Source organism: Callithrix jacchus, chromosome 1 (genome assembly GCF_049354715.1).
Source record: "Callithrix jacchus isolate 240 chromosome 1, calJac240_pri, whole genome shotgun sequence".
NCBI classification, from domain to species: domain Eukaryota; kingdom Metazoa; phylum Chordata; class Mammalia; order Primates; family Cebidae; genus Callithrix; species Callithrix jacchus.
The window spans coordinates 172,079,023-172,096,183 of NC_133502.1; the positions used below are offsets into that span (position 1 = coordinate 172,079,023).

A 17,161-nucleotide genomic window follows, 5' to 3' on the forward strand; every position below is an offset into this window, starting at 1 on the left:
AGAAACAGAGGCAGGGTGCAGCCTGAATTGCAGCCACCTAGTCTACATTTTAAAAGCTAAAACCAGTAGCCTCCCATTTCTCTACTGTGGCAAATGTGAGCAGCAACACTATACATTAAAAATGTCACTGACTGGTTATAAAATCTGCTAAATAATTTGGAGAACACTGAGACCTTTAGGAAAGAGCTCAGCAGCCTGAGTCATCTCTGCAATAGAGGACCAGGTACACTTAAGAGTCTCATCGCTTGGCCAGGTGCAGCAGCTCATGCCGGTAACTGCAGTACTTTGGGAGGCCAAGGCAAGAGGGCTGCTTGAGCCTAGAAGTTCAAGACCAGCCTGGGTAACATAGTGAAACCTGTCTCTACCAAAAAAAAAAAAAAAAAAAAGCCAGGCATGGTGGTGCACACCTGTACCTATAGTTACTCAGGAGGCTGAGGTGGGAAGACTGCTTGAGCCTTGATGGTCAAGGCTGCAGTGAACTGTGATCACGCCATTGCACTCCAGCCTGGGCAATGCAGCAAGACCCTGTCTCAAAAATAAGTAAATAAAGAGTGTCATTATGCTAAGGGACTGTTTTGTTTGGCTCCTGAGAGCAAGACCAGTACTTACGAACTTGTAGACAGTCTTCATGGCTGGGTTTGCTTTCGTCTTTACAGTATTCAGAATTGCTCCACTTCCTTTCTATAATAAAAATGTCAATTAGCAATTTGGGCTGATGACAGAGTCATCTAACACCAACAAAGACTGCTTCTCTTCAATCAAGTTAAGCAACATTTCAAAGGTATGTAAATTCACATCAAGAAACAGGCCTGGATGATAACTGGTCCCAGCCAGTTAGTGATGGTCATGGCGGAACAGCTCTGGGTGGGTGTGTGTGGGCTGGGGCTGTGGAGTGTGATTCCTGGAGGAGGGGGACTCTGGGCTCCATGTTCTGCTTGGCACCTGTTCCCTGACTGGAGGGAAGTGGATCATAGGCTGCCTAAGGCAAGGGCTTCCCTATGGGCATGTGTGGCTTTTCAAGAAATTCCAGTTACCACGGATGACACTCAGGTAATTTTAATAACCGTGGACTCCACAGCTGACACCAAGCTGGGGCAGAAAGTGGGGCCCTGATCAGCCAGGATCATTGGAAAATACATTGCCCTCACCGTGCAACTTCCTTTCCTTGCCTTGGTTTTCTGTGTTTTTTTTTTTTTTTTTTTTTAAATCTCTTTGGTAGGCTGCCTTCCTTAACATCTAAATCTTGAGAAAAGGAAAATAAATAGCCACAAATGTTCACCATGGCCTTAGTTGAATCCAACATAGCAATTTCCTGCCCACTTTCTTTAGGAGCAAAAGTGGGAGGAAGGAGGAGGGAAGGCCTTCCCGTTCCCAAAGGAGGCAGTGGAAGGACCTGAAGTGCATAGGGGACGTTTTCATAGCTGTCCGTGAATCCATTTCTCAGTCTCATCCCTGCAGACACATCGTGAGGGTTCGGAAGGCACTAGGCCAAGGGAGGCCTGGTCTCTGCCTTCTAAAACCTCCAGTTGGAGAGGCAGGACAGCGCAGTAAATAACCACAACAGCAGGTGATGGTGGCTGCAATGGCTGTGTGCAGAGGGAGCGTGGAGACCTGGAAGATCAGGGAAGGCCTTGGAGGATGAGACATTTGACCTGGTCCATGAAGGATAAATACGAGTTGATGTAGGAGATGGGAGGAGAACATTTTAGGGACAGGAAATAGCACATAAAAAAAGCGCAGAAGCTGAAAAGCCATGGCGTATGCTGTGACAAGTGGCTACTGTACTGTACTGTGATACACTCCCATGAGTATATCATGAGAAAAGCAGCAAGCGAGGCTGGGAAGCCAGATAGGGCCAGCTCATGAAGGACCTGGAATGCCAGGCTAAGGGGTCTACAGTATGGAGGGTTTTAAATCAAATTCATCACAGAATCAGGTCTGTGGTGGTTTAGAAAAACTGATTCGGATGGAGAGAGGCTGGAACCAGTGGGTACCTAAGAGAGTAAGATACAGTAACGTAATTATTGGCCTTAACTTTTAGCACAATTTTTGGTAACTGCCCACATTAGACATTTTGAGCTTTAATTAAAAACATTACAATTTGACCTAGAAAGCATTCTATGTTGTAGGACAATAGGAAATTTTCACCCACTCATTTATTCCATACTGCTTTCCAAAATTACTCAGTATCCCATTGAAATGGTCCTTTGGAGTATTGAAACTCCCTTTATCAATCAATCAACAAGTCCTTATTACTCCTCTCTGATTTGCCAAGTGCTGTGTTTAGCCATACAAGAGGAACAAAGGAAGTCTTTCATGGAGGAATTGCTTACTTTCCACCAAATGCAGCCACTTCCAAGGGACTCGCCTGGCAGCAGTGCGCTGGCGCATAAGCAGGAGGGAACACTTATCACTTAATGCTGGCATTGCCTGCTATGTGCCCCCCTCTCCAGCAAGACAGGGAGCCCCCCAGGGAGGGCCTATACCTTGCTCCCTGCGGCATCTCCAGTATGCAGCATGGTGCCTGGCACACAGTAGGCCTTCAGGACACCTCAATTATAAGCTGATGGAAGGGAAAGGCAAGATTTCAAATTCTTTAGAGGCTTCAGAAGCCCTATGCACCTGGCTCCTGGCATAACAAGACACTGTACACAACAACAGTCAACCTCCCAGTGACGTGTTCTCCGTCTTCCCAGAAGAGGTTACAGAGCAGCAAGAGGGATGAATGTTTGGTTTGCCTGCGATCACGACAATTGCTCGGGCCCTAAAAGGAGACCCCCCCCGCTAAATGCTCTAAGACAACAACATTCCATTCAGCTTTCCTTGGCGGCATTTCGCAGAGAAGGAAGCCTCTCATGCCTTTTTCTGCTCCGAACAAGTGATGGCTTTGGACAGTCCCATCCTTCTAGTCTCCATCTGGCATGAGAGGAGCCTAGCTTTACAAAGAAAGGCATCTCCAGCAGAGGGAATGGAGTGCTCTGGGCTGCACAGGGAAGCAGAAGGCTGCCAGGAAGCTAAGGAGGGAGTCCAAGGGGCTCAGAATTGGGTACACACTTACCCGGACAGTGGAGAGCCACTGATGATACAGTTTGTCACTGCCTGGGAAAAGAAAAGTCAGAGAAGCTGTTTCTTAAAGAGGTGATTTGCCCTCAGGAGGTTTTGAAATTGCTTTTTTTTTTTGAGACAGAGTCTCACTCTGTCACCCAGACTGGAGTGGAGTGGTGTGATCTCAGCTACTGGGTTAAAGCAATTCTCCTGCCTCAGTCTCCTGAATTACAGGTACCCGCCACCTTACCTGGCTAATTTTTCTATTTTTAGTAGAGATAGGGTTTCATCATGTTGGCCGGGCTGGTCTTGAACTCCTGACCTCAGGTGATCCGCCTGCCTCAGCTTCCCAAAGTGCTGGGATTACAGGCGTGAGCCACCATGACTGGCCAAAATTGCTTTCAGCATTCAGGTCTTGGAGAATCCTGTGGAGGGTCCCATGTCCTGTTCTTAAAGGAGGTGGCAGCGAGTCACTGCCATAGTTTCCTTCTCCAACAGAGCTGGTCATGCAGCGCCCTGACTGCAAGCCCTCAGCAGTTGCCCCACTGCCTGCTGGCTGGACGTCAGGGTCCGAAGCAGCCCTGCCACTCTCCTCCAGTTGTGCCTCGAGGCCTCTCCATCCTGTGCTGCTGTGACACTACACCGCCTTATGTCCCACCACGGGAAACTACTCATGGGCCCTTGAGCCAGCATCCTCGCAGGCCTCCAGGCCCTTGCAAATGCTGCTCCCTTGCCTCATCACCATACCCTACTCTCTCTGCTTAGTAAACCTGACAGCCTGTTCAGATGTCATGTCCTTTGAACGGCCCTCTGGAATAACAGCCACTGAGACATCCATATTCTGGGAAGTACTGTGAGGCACACCAGAGCAGGAACACTCAGAGCTGTGCGTTCCATTGAAAGGACCCTGCTGGACACATGGTGAACCCTTGGAGAGTGAGAGGGAAAGGAAACAGAGGTGTTGTTGGTGAACTCTATTCATTTTAAATGATGGGTCCTAACCCAGTGAATAAGTGAACTTGGTTTAGCAACACCTAACGCCTGTCTTCTCAGAACTCACATGCAAGTGTGAGAACACAACCCCAGCCCGGCCTTTGTCAAGCCCTCACAGTGAGGATTAACAGAGCCCTATGCTAACTGCACCCAAATCTGTTTCTACTCCTTTTCCTGCATTGGTTTAATTTTTGCTTGTCTTTAGTTATGCATTTCTCTCTCCTACCTGACTAACACTATTTGAGGGCAGAACTGGGTCCTCCATTTGTTCTCCATGGGGTTCTGGACATAGCAGGTGTTCAGGAAATGATTACCAATGACTCGCTATTGCTGTTCCTAGACTTCATGGTGGTTTTCTTAACTACGCTTTCCAAACAGCACAGGCTGGGAGGGCCTGCAACATTTATAGGCGGATACTGTGTCTTGTTCTGTGAGCTTACAAATCACAGTAGTCCAGACCAGACACACACACAGCAACAAGGGGGCCAGCAGCATGGGTGTTATTTTGCATCTGGTTTTGCCTTCATTGCCAAAGACTGAGGTGATAGGATTTAGAAAGAAGGTCATATTGGGATTCAGGAGGCACACTCAGCCACCAACACCTCTCTCGGCCTCAGATGCCTCCTCTGAAAAATGAGAAAATAAGCCTTTCAGTTCTTCAGATCTACGGAGACCAGGCACTCAGCAGTAATTTGTCATATTTTAAAGAATCAGGGCCAGGTGCAGTGCTTCACACCTATGATCCCAGCACTTTGAGAGGCTTAGGCAGGTGGATCATTTGAGGTCAGGAGTTTGAGACCAGCCTGGCCAACATGGTGAAACCTTCTGTCTACTAAAAATACAAAAATTAGCTGGGCGTGGTGACAAGTGCCTGCAATCCCAGCTTCTCAGGAGGCAGAGGCAGGAGAATCACTTGAACCTGGGAGGCAGAGGTTTCGGCCGTGAGCCATTATCATGCCACTGTACTCCAGCATGGACAACAGAGCAAGACTCTATCTCAAGAAAAAAAAAAAGAAAAGAAACACTTATTGCACACAGCCCTCATGCCAGGGACTGTCCTGGATGACTGCACAAACCTTTCCTCATGTATTCTGATTTAATCTCAACAGCAATCCTGTGAGGTGGGACATGGTAATCTCAGGACATGGATAGGAACTTTAGCTAAAGGAGGGGCAATGACTCACCCAAGGTCTCGCAGCTTGTGAGGAGGCAGAGTCCTGACTTGAATCCACGCCTCCTAAGTGAATACTGTGTGTGCTTCCCAGTGGACCACACTGCTGCGCACTACTTGAACTGGACTTTGTCTATACAGGGGAAGCATCTGACCCTAGGCTGGGGGATTTCACATGGTCCAGTATACACTTTATCAGAAAAAGAAGAGGAATTCTTCAAACATTTCAAAGCCAAGCTTGAAATCTCTCTTCCTAAGCCCGAATAAAGGAAAAGCAAGTCATTGCCACTCCTTGTCAAACATACCCTAAACGATAGCAGCCTGCAGCCCTGAAAGGAAAATGAGATGCTTCTCACCAGCGTACTCGCCCATGTTGATTTCCTCTTCAAAAACATCACTGAAACCTTCGCCGGAATTGAGAAGGTCTAATCGACCATCAATAAACTACAGAAAGAAAGAGCAAAAGCACAACAGTCTGTACAAAGAAAAGGGGGAAAAACCATTCAGCTGGCACCTTACTGTATCCAAGATAGGAAAGGTCCTTTTAAACGAAGTTTTCACAAAGTGAGGTTCAACAAGAAAGTTACTTTCTAAAAAACTGGCTACATGTTTACGATAACTTGGAAAACCACATGGCAGATTTACAAAGGGTCTGTCTGGTCAGTGACTGCCCTCTTCACCCAATCCCCCTGCCCTGAGCCTCCTTCGCCTGGGGCCCAAGTCCCATCCATGCCTGTGGCCTCAGTGCTCAGACTGGAGATAGCTGTAGAAATAAATCCCCACTAGGGAGCCAGACCTAGGCCAGACCAGGGAGGGTGGCACCTGCTTGAAGAGCTGCAGCTGTGTGGCGTTCTGCAGGAACTGCCTCATGGCTCCAGAGCGGTAGTGGGACACAAAGGCTTCCTCACAGAAAGTGATCGGCTCCTCCTGGGAAATGCAGAGGGGAGAGGAGGGTCAGAGGCACGGTGTGAGAGCGACCAGTTCTTAAATTCTTATGTACAGAGCTTGCCCATCTGCTAATTTTTTCTTTTTGTTTGTTTCTCTTTTTTTTTTTTGGAGATGAAGTCTCACTCTGTCACCCAGGCTGGAGTGCGGCGGTGCTATCTCGGCTCAGCGCAACCTCTGCCTCCGGGTTTTAAGCCATTCTCCTGCCTCAGCCTCCTGGGTAGCTGGAATTACAGGTACCCACCACCATCAGAGGCTAATTTTTGTAGTTTTAGTAGAGATAGGATTTTACCATGTTGGTCAGGCTGGTCTCAAACTCCTGAGCTCAAGTGATCCACCTACCTTGGCTTCCCAAAGTGCTGGGATTACATGTGTGAGCCACCGCGCCTGGCCCCCATCTGCTAATTTTTCTAACCCTCATTAGTGAAGTAGCTATTATCAAGGAATTTGTTTTCCTTTATGGATGAGGAAGCTGTTTCAGAGAAGAAGAGTCATCCCTCATAGTTACAGAGAGGGTGGGAGGCAGAGCAGGAACCAACAGATTCTACTTCCCACCTCCTCTTCCATACCTCGAGGGCTCTTTAGGGGAACATGCCCTCCAATGTGAAGATGTCCAAACTTTTCACTTTTAGCAGTGGAATCCTTTATTCAGATAGGATTTTATGCAGAAGCAGCCCTGCTAGGCCAGGCACAGTGGCTCGCGCCTGTAATCCCAGCACTTTGGGAGGCTGAGGTAGGAAGATCACCTGAGGTCAGAAGTTTGAACCAGTCTGGCCAACATGGTGAAACCCTGTCTCTGCCTCTATTAAAAATAGAAAAATGTCCCGAGTCTGTTGGCAGGTGCCTGTAATCCCAGCTACTTGGGAGGCTGAGGAAGGAGAATTGCTTGAACCTGGGAGGCAGAGGTTGCAGTGAACTGAGATGGCACCACTGCACTCCAGCCTGGGAAACTGAGTGCGACTCCATTTAAAAAAAAAAAAAAGGATTTTATACAGAAGGAGCCCTGTTACCTGAGCACCACAATGCACAGCTTGGCTGCTGTGGGGGACCTGGGGGTAGAGCAGGGGAGGTGGCTGGGTTCTCCAGGCTTGGCCACCTTCTCATCCCCTACATCCCAGGCATCTTTGCAGTACCTAGGCCACTGGCTGTGGGACATACTTTGAAAACCATTTACACAGTGATCTTAACCAAGAGCAACCTGAAATTTAAACATAATTATTTTAAAGAATAGGGATGATCAAAAATAAAATATACTATCTAATCGATTTTGTGCTTATGCTGTTTGATAAGCAAGTTTGCTTTTACCAAACCATATGAGTCAAAAAGATGATATCCTGAGTTAAAAAAAAAATCCTATCCGTATAGAGTTAACGCCTTAATCTTTCTTTGAACACATTTAGAGTGCTTATCTACACAGACAAGCCTTTAATTTCAGCGGTGTATTCTCAATTCTGAAAGATCAGACTTTCATATCTTGAGCTGAATTAAGGGTAACACCCCACCCCCCAAGCCTCGGTAGCAAACACAGAGATGTTTGAAGCTCCACTTTTATCCTATTTTAATGAGTTGTGTGAGTGTTAAATTTACTGTCGAGCTTGCGTAAGTTCTAAGAGTTCTTCCTGCTTAAATCTAGCCAATATTAACTCAGAAACCGGGCAGACTTATTGCACAAGGGCTGTGAGGATGACCCAAAAATATTAGGGTAAGGGGAATACTTATGTTTATACAGTTACACCCTACCTAATTTTACAAAAGATCTGAGGCAGCTTATATGAGCATCTAAAGCAACAAAGAAAAACATCAGGGCTGCAAAATACATAGATACATAAAAAGTATTTATTTGGGAAAAAAAAAAACTGGGTATGTAGGTCCTATGTGGTTTCTAAGTTAAGTTACAAAATTAGCTCTGAGCTTCCTGGCTGCTAGAACAAGGAGAAAAACAACACAAACTTTACTTTGTGTACAAGGAAAAAAACCACAGTAGTTCCTTCGGAAACATAGCTTTATGTGCCATTTATTACTCTGGCATGAATTTACATTTTTCTTGCTCAACAGCTGAGGAACCAGCTAGTGATAACTAACAGAAGCACAGTTAGAATTTTACCTGTGGTTGGAGGTTTTGGTTTCACTCTTGGGACCACAGCAGGGAAAGTAATTCTGTCTCCAGGTTATCTCATCCATGTACATAGCATCACTCACACAATGATGACCGCTGACAAATCCTGGCAGCCCAGACACCTTTCCGAAGCTCTAGACCCATCATCTCAACCTCCACCTGATGATCTGCTGGTGTCTCAAGCTTAAAATAGCCCCAAACTTCCAATTACTATGCCATCAAGACTGCACCCCAAATCTATTTTTGTTTTTTTTCTTAGCTGTCATTATCCACGGTTACATGCAGTGTACCTATCAAACTTCCCAAGTCCTTCCTATTTCATGTGTGAAGTATCTCACGCTCACCCCTGGCTCTCCAGTCCAATCCCTTGGCATAGGCCTGGATAGGCGTAAACTACAGCAGAGGTTTAACCCCACATCCCTGTCCTGTTTCGTCCCTCCCATTCTCCAGCTCTTCCAGCTAGAGTGCTTTCTAAAACGCAAATCAGACCATGTCATTGTCCTACTCAGGAACTCTGCACAGATGTTGTCTTTGTGTGAATATTTGACTAATATTAGTCTCTTTTTCCCACTAGACTACATGCTCCATGCAGACGAGAATGGTGTCTGTTTTGTTCAATGTTCTGCACCTAGCAACATGTGTGGCACACACAAGGGCCCAATATGGGTGAGGAAAGGAAAAGTTCCTTAACCAGCAAATGCACCCTCCCAAAGCTGACCCTGGCTTGCTTTCCTAGAGTCCTTCTGTGTCACTTTGCCTCTGGTCTTCCACATACCTCATGCTCCAAACATATCCTGTGATCACACGCCACATCCTTTCTTCCCCAATTTCTTCCTTGCTTTTGCCATTCTATTCCTTCTGCTTGATCTGTCCTCCTGACACACGAAGGCCTCTGTGTGGCAGTCACTCATCCCTGCTCGCTGCTCCCACGGTGCCATATGCACTCCTGGGTTCTGGGGCAGTTTTCACTGGTATCCCCTCTCACCAGGAGCTTGACGGGCCAGAGGCTGAACCCATCACGATGCTCCCCGGGCAGAGCCCGACCCCTAATTAGAAGCTCAGGGATGTTGGTTAAAGAACCACTAAATGAGCTGAACCCTGCTTCCAGCCACAGGAGCCTCGTGGTCTCAGTGAGTCTCTGACACTGCTTGGCCTGACGGTAAAGAGGTCTCAGAGCACGATGCCATGCGAGTGCCACCGTGCACAGGGAGTTGAGCTGCTCTGAGGAAATGCTCACTGACGTTGTTGGCATCCACTCCCGGAGCTTTAGCCCAGGGTTGCCAGGAAGAAGTCTCCTGAGTACCCTATATATTCAAGGGAGTTTGCAACGAGATTTGTAGAGAAGGGTAGCCTGAGGCTGAATTTAGCTGCAGGAGAGCAGAAAGAATCTCACCTTTGGGGAGACATGAACATTTCTGGCCTGCTGTCTACTCACGGGAGCCGATATCTCCCTGGACCAGATGTCTGTGCCATAAAAATACAACAGGACATGGGCATGGGTGGGAAAGATTCAGGGGAAACGTGACAAGGGGCTTTTTCTGAAAAGACCTTAAAGAACAGCATCAGATGTGTGAATAAGACATGGGAAGAAAGACTACCACAGTGTAGTGTTACCAGGGTGGGGTAGGGAGAAGTGTCCACAGGAGTCCAAAGAGGAAAAGGCTAATCCTCCCAGGGCAGCAGGTCAGAAACCATGGTTAGTGGACACTTTGGCTGGGCCTGGAAGGGTGAATAGGAGTTAGGTGAGCAAACCATCTGTTCAGGGCCCAACTCTTCTATCTTAATCCTGCTGCAAGGCAGTGACGCTGTCACCCAGAACCACACATAAAGGTCTAAATGGCACCAGGCACAGAAGGCTCTTTTCCCTGGAGCAACTCACCTTGTAAGACAAAGGCAATAATGATAGTTTTACTCTGTGTGAGGCACACGTCACAACTCTTTTTAACATTCTGGAAATTTTCGTGAAGTCAAAATTACACTCAAATTTTACAGAGGAATAAATGAGGTAAAGACATCTGCCTAGGTGATAGGGTTCAGATGTGGCAGAGGCAGGATTAAAAGCTGGTGGCTTCCAGGCCCAGGTGTGCAGCATGCATGTGGCTTCTCCCTGTGGCCTCAGTCCTAACTGCTTGCCCTCAGACCTCCCTGGACAGGAGAGTTCTCTTTAAAACTAGAACCCCGGCCAGGCGCGGTGGCTCATGCCTATAATCCCAGCACTTTGGGAGGCTGAGGTGAGCGGATCACCTCAGGTCAGGAGTTTGAGACCACCTTGACCAACACAGAGAAACCTGTCTCTACTAAAAATACAAAAATTAGCCAGGCATGGTGGCACACTCCTGTAACCCAGCTACTCAGGAGGCTGAGTCAGGAGAATCACATGAACCTGGGAGGTGGAGGTTGCAGTGAGCCGAGATTGTGCCATTGCACTCCAGCCTGGGCAACAACAGTGAAACTCTATCACAAAAAATAAAAATAAAAAAATAAAATGGGAACCCTTTAGGTTCTCCTAGACACACAAAGCACCAGCCCTTCAGAGACAGACAGCTCATGAGAGTAAACAAGCCACTGTGAAGACTCTTTCTGCCACAGGCCCAAGGCGAGATGCCGAGCCACTCCTAGCAGCTCATCCACCTGTGCCCTGCAGTGGAAACGTCAGCCCCCACTCAACTGTGCATGGAGAAGAGCAAGGCAAGGTGTCGCATCATTCTCCCCTTTGTAAGAAGGGCTGATTTAGTTCTCCAAGAGGCTGATTAAGCCCTTTGTCTTAGGTGACACTCTAGGCGCTGGGGCTAGTGGCTGATAACAATGTGAATTCAGGCCGTGAGTGTTCAAGCTTAAACCACATTAGTGGAGTTTTCCAAGTATGACCTGAAGGACAGTAAAACACAGCTGCTTAACCCTGTCAAAAACTTTGTTACAAAAAGACAAGTTATGCTCCTGGATTATCTTCTTGATATATGGAATCTATTGGAAACGCTATCATTAATGAGTTGAATCCTTGTTAACAGGTAAAACTGGTGATTCCAAAGGTTTCTGATACATCCAGAGATAAATGACTCTATCCACAACATTGCTGATATTTTTACTGGCATAAAAATAAAACCTCTCATCAGATTTTTCAGCAAGTTTCCTTGTTCTGTGAACCTATACTTAGAGTATTATATTCTTCCTTTACTGATTTAATTTTTATCAAAATTTTATGTGCCCATTTATGAGATTCTTACAAAAAATGGACAGAATCTCAGACCTCTTTATAGACCTTGCTCAACATTTTAAAAAGCTAATGTCAGCTGGGCACGGTGGCTCACGCCTGTAATCCCAGCACTTTGGGAGGCCGAGGCCTCCACGACAGGTGGAGTTTGAGTTGAAAGACCTGTATTTGAACCTTGACTCTGACTGTACTAGCTACATGTTCTTAGGTGACTTAACTTGTCCCTCCTCATCTGTGACAATTATTCAATCCCAACCTACTCACAGGGTTGCTGTGAAGATTGAAACAGATGATAACAAACAGATTCTTCCACAATAGACTTTCAACAAATGAACTGTTTTTCCTGAGGGTAGAGATTAGGTCTTACCAGGGCTGGCAACAAAATTTACAGGACCAGTATAAAATAAATATGCAGGAAAAAGTGCTGTTAAAATATAAAAGTGCCTAACTAAAATATAAATATAAAGCTTTTGTCTTTGATGGTATCTTTTTAGATCAGGATGCTTTTAAGTTTACTATTTAATGTCATTCTAAGAAAAAATAAAAACGTAAACTATGTTTGCATGAACTTTGTCATTCAGCTTGACCTTGTGCAATGCCAGTTTTAAATGTTAACTCATATGTAGAACTGTATTTTATGGCTTGTACATGCATTTGTATTTTATTCTTACCAGACAGTGGAAACACTGCACAAAACTAACTCCATTGTTTTTATTTATTTATTTTTGAGACAGAGTCTTGCTCTTTCTCCCAGGCTGGAGAGCAGTGGTATGATCTTGGCTCACTGCAACCTCTGCCTCCTGGGTTCAAGAGATTCTCTTGCCTCAGCCTCCTGAGTATCTGGGATTACAGGCACCTGCTACTCACACTCAGCTAATTTGCATTTTTCATAGAGATGGGGTTTCATCATGTTGGCCAGGCTGGTCTCAAACTCCTGACCTCAAGTGATCCACCTGCCTTGGCCTCTCAAAGTGCTGGGATGACAGGTATGAGCCACTGTGCCTGGCCTATTTCACTTCTTGCTATCAGCACATTCTCTATCTCCAACTTATTGATGAGAAAGAAAATAAACCATGGTTGTTTTATCTTTTCCTTTCCTTCTATGTCATCATTTTTGGGATAAATGGTTGGCTAAGTACAAAGTAACATAAATAAGAAATACGATAGGTTTCCCTGGTCATTCATATTTCTTAGAACATCATGGGCTGAGGGGAGAGCATCTCTTGAGACCAGAAGTTTGAGACCAGCCTGGGCAACACAGACAGAGTCTGTTTAGACCCCATCTCTACACACACACACACACACACACACACACACACACACACACACACACACACACACTCTTAGCTGGGCATGGATGGTGGCTCAAGCCTATCAACCCAGCTACTAAGGAGGCTGAGGCAGGAAGAAGTTTTAGCCTAGGGGTCAAGGTTGCAGTGAGCCATGATCATACCACTGCACTCCAGCCTGGATGACAGAGCAAGACCTTGCCTTAGGAAAAATAAAATCAAATAAAAATAAAAAAGAACATTATTGCCTTCTTTCTGTATTTGAAGTAAGTTCTGGTTCTAATGGAAAGTGTGGCCTCTTGGGGCTGTCAGACATGAACCTGCTTACTTTGTGAGCAGTTAAGAGTCCTGCTGAATGCCCCTGCATCCTGGGTCCACTGGAATTGGGTGCTGCAGGCACTGGACAGCTGCATGGGGTTGGGATGGTGAGGCCCCGTGGAGACACATGTTCTGTTCATGTCTCTTTTGCTAACGTCCATGCTGTCGTGTCCTATTTATTAAACACCAGTTCAAAGGTAAAAATGTTAGGAATTTCAGGATGGTAACAGCAGAGCATTAAGCCATGCCTGTGGTCCTGTGTGACTACACAGGTCCATGCAGGTGGGGCCAGCCTGGCTCCTGAGCATGACACTCAAGGCTCTATGTGATGCTCTCCAGCTGCCTGTCTTGCTTATGACACCCTGTCCATCTCACTCACACATACATCTCCTCCAGATGTTCTGGACTGTCCACCACACCCTGACCATTTTGTGCACTCCCACTCCTGGCTGTCTTCTTCATGGTACCCCTCCTTGGAATAACCTTACTAGATGCCTTCAGATGAAGAGGACCCCATTTCCCCCCCAACATCTCCACCCAAATACCACCTGTGCCAGGAAGACCGTCCCCAGTGCACTGCAAGTTCCTAGAAGGCAGGCTCTTATTCATGCAGGGCAGGGCACACAGCTGGGTTCCAGTTCCAGCTCTGCTCCTTGCTGCCCCTGGTGCCATCTTGGGGAAGTGACTAGACGTCTCAGATCCTCATCCTTATCACATGTAAGGAGAGCCACCTGCTTCTGGGGACTGCTGGGGGATTAAGCAATGATGAATGAGATGGTGGAGGTTTACAGTTTTCATCCTTGGCTATGCACTAAAATTACCTGGGTGCTTTTAATCCCCAATACCACAGTCACAGATTTTGAAATTCCCCAACTGAATCCAGTGTAGCTAAGGCTGACAACCCCTGGTGTAGGTGAAAGTGACCAGCACAGAGCCTGGATCCACTTGACAGTCCTTTTTAAAAACTTAAGAATAAAGCAAGCTAGGCAATTTGGCCCCATTTCTCACCAGCAGTCCCATCTCAGTTGCATTTTGTTTAAATGCCTCCAAATTCCCTGCTGGAGTCACAGCATTTCTCCCATAGCTGGGAGAAGGCTGTGCTAGTCTGAGGGCTTCTTACAGGGTCAGCTGTGGCAGCTGCCAAGGAGCCAGGGTGAGGTCCTGGCCAACACAGAAAATGCCAGTGTGGTGTCTGGCCTAAAGAATGCCAAGCCCTTGTTCACCAGAGGGAGAGTGGGGCCAGAAGGCTTAGATGACAATGACTTCAGGTTAGCCAGTCGCTGGCATGAGTGTGGGGAGAAGGCAGCCAGTGTCTGCTGAGCTCTCATTTGGGACCAGATGACCTGCATTCTTCCACTCACTGAATCCTTGCCAGAACAGAGATCCTCTTAAATGGCTTCCACTTCATGGATCAGGAAGGGATGCCCACACAGATGAAGCACATTGCCTAAGGCCACAGGGCTCATGGTCTAATGACCACCCAGCTCATACACACTCCTTTCCCCTCCCTCAGAGGGCCTGGGTTACCAGGGATCCCAGGACCACCAGGTGGATTTGGGAAGGTGGGTTGCTGCATGGCTATAGCCAGATGACTCTGGCTGGGCTGGGCCATGCCACATTTTGGGGTGACAGGACCAAGACAGCTTTCTGAACCTTTTGCATGGCAGCCGAGGCACGTCAGAAACAGACTCCCAGCCTGGGCCCCTGTCACTATAATAAGCCCTAAACAAAGAATCAATGTCTCATTGTGAAGCCAGCTCACCGTTCAGATGATTTAAGTTAGGGGAAATGTGGGTGTCAGCCCAGAGCTACTCTGATGATTTGCAGGGGCAGGGATGGCTGGGGTGCCGGTATTTGCCCATTCTGGCCAGCTGCTCTGGTATTGACAGAAGCCTCCACACACGCTTGCTAGATTACAGTAAAGACATTCAAATCACAGGCGTGTCAGCCCACGCCTCGGCTCCTCTGTGCCAGCAGCCCCTTCCTTCTGCATTAACCGAGACAAACAGGGAGAAGTCAGGAAATTCTGATTAGCGCACGAACGGCAGATGAGCTGGGAGGCCTGTGGAAGCCGAAGAGACACAATGAAGGTGGTATTCATGCATACCAGCGTAAGATTTTCTTCCCATAAGAAATGCAGATGGGAATCGGCTCTAAGAGGAAAGCAGGTGCAGTGATTAAAAACAGCTACCGCTTGCTGAGCCCTAAACCTGCACTGGGTGGTTTTACATGCATTAGCTCAGTTATTCCTCACAGCATCGGGTGAGGTAGGTAGGAAGATGATCTCCATTTTACAGATAAGGAAATCAAGGCTCTGAAAGGGGAGTCACTTGCCTGAGGGTGCAGAGCTGGGCAATGACACAGCCAGAGTTTGAAGCAATGTCTGTCTGGCCCTCGGGCTCATGCAACACAGCATTATTTATGTTTGGTTAAGAAAGGTCATCATAAGAATGTATTTGATATATTAGAGGCCACTCAGGGCTGCCCTAGTAGCAATTCAAAGACACAAATTATAATGTGGTGTTGAACAAAATGGGCTTTGGAGAAATGAGGTGGGTTTAGGCTACACTCTATGCCTGCTGTAGCCACCTCAGTGCCTGGAGCCTCCGTTTCTTACAGATATAATGGAAATAATAGCTATGTCATGGTCTATGCATTCAATCCCATTACGTAGGGTAAGTCCACAGGGCAGTGGTGGTGCAAGGTGACAGCTGACATTGAGCGAGACGGTGACGACCCCTGTGCTGCTGCAGAGCAACAGCTCTCTCCCTGGCACAGAAACCAAATGGGGACACACTGAAATCTCAACCTCAAACACCTGCTGGCTCAACCAGGTGGCCTGTGCCAGGGCTTGCCTCACTGTCAGGGGGGAATAGAGTCCCAGTATTAACACAATGACACTTGCATCCAAAGTCCCAAGAAAGGAAGTGCCAAGCTAACTAGAGATTTCCATTTCCTGAGTGAGGAGAACATGGTTTGAGGGAGTGCACTGGAGACAGGACAGGTGTCAGGGACCTGATAGACCATGGAGAAACAGAAATCTACCTGAAACTCAGTCAGCAGCAGAACCAATGTTAGCTGCAACAACGGGGCTAGAGACTCACAGATCTCACGGTGAAAAAGGACATGGTGATCAAACAGAAGAGGCACAAATCCATCTCTCCAAATGAAAAGTCCTGACCCCCTCACTAAGTGGGGAGACAGACCCCCTGAAAATGTGCTGCCCACCTGTGGCTAGGTGAGAGAGTCCTCTGGGAGGTGCTTTGCAGCACTGTCCACATGATGAATTGTCACATTTATTTATTATTCCCATGATGCCCTTATTTATTATCACCCCTCCTCTCAATGTCACTCATCTAGGGCTGAGTCTGTGGTGTTGGAAGGGGCCTGGGCACAGGAAGCTTTGGTAGGATGTTTCGAGTTCTGAGCACGCAGCAGCATCGGGAAGTGGAAAGAGCACCTGGGGAGTCAAACACCTGACTTGGCCTGGATTCCTTTTCCTTGTCTAGGCCTCGGTTTCTTCCTCTGTAAAATGGGAAGCTTGGAAAATCTCCAAGGTGCTTTCTAATGTGAATGTGTTGTTCCTAGACACAAAAAAGACTTTTCTTTATGAGGTCTGCCACAACCTCTCACAGAGAAATGTATCACGATGCCCAGTGCTTGACGTAGAGTCGGGAACAGTGAAAGAAGCTGCATGGGAATGCGGGCTCTGCCATTTAACGTGTCTGGAATGTGGGGCAAGTCCCTTACCCCTCAGAGACTGCTTTCTTACCAGTTCAATGGGGGAGCCACTTCCGACTTCACAGGGCTGTGTCAGGATGGACAGTCGATTCATGGAAAGTGCCAAGTGGAGCGTTTGACTCTTAACCAGAGGGGCTAAAAAAGGATCCATTTTCCACCCCGAATTAGCAGTTCCCACTGTTTCAGTGCATGTGACATGCGCTACTCGAGCAGGACACACAACAGGGCAGTGGAGGCGAGACCACAACATACAGCAAGAAGAAAAGAAGACTTCACAAAGCCACCTGCCAGGGCTGGGACGCTGCAGGACACGGCAGCTCTCTGTGGCTGCA

The 17,161-nt window shown here is 47.2% G+C and overlaps 1 protein-coding gene across 24 annotated transcripts in view; it reads right to left on the reverse strand.

The window, feature by feature from the left end:
• DENND1A (DENN domain containing 1A) overlaps positions 1 to 17,161 on the reverse strand; it is a 553,495-nt gene that overhangs the window by 70,193 nt on the left and 466,141 nt on the right. For 20 of the 24 annotated variants that reach the window (XM_078375906.1, XM_078375877.1, XM_078375918.1 and 17 more), the window contains 4 exons: positions 6,032 to 6,136; positions 5,566 to 5,653; positions 3,059 to 3,099; positions 610 to 681 (listed from right to left, as the gene is read on the reverse strand). In XM_078375906.1, coding sequence (XP_078232032.1) covers positions 610 to 681; positions 3,059 to 3,099; positions 5,566 to 5,653; positions 6,032 to 6,136 — 306 coding nt within the window. The remainder of the gene's footprint in view (positions 1 to 609; positions 682 to 3,058; positions 3,100 to 5,565; positions 5,654 to 6,031; positions 6,137 to 17,161) is intronic. The other 4 variants (XM_078375966.1, XM_078375971.1, XM_078375964.1 and 1 more) reach the window with 1 other exon arrangement.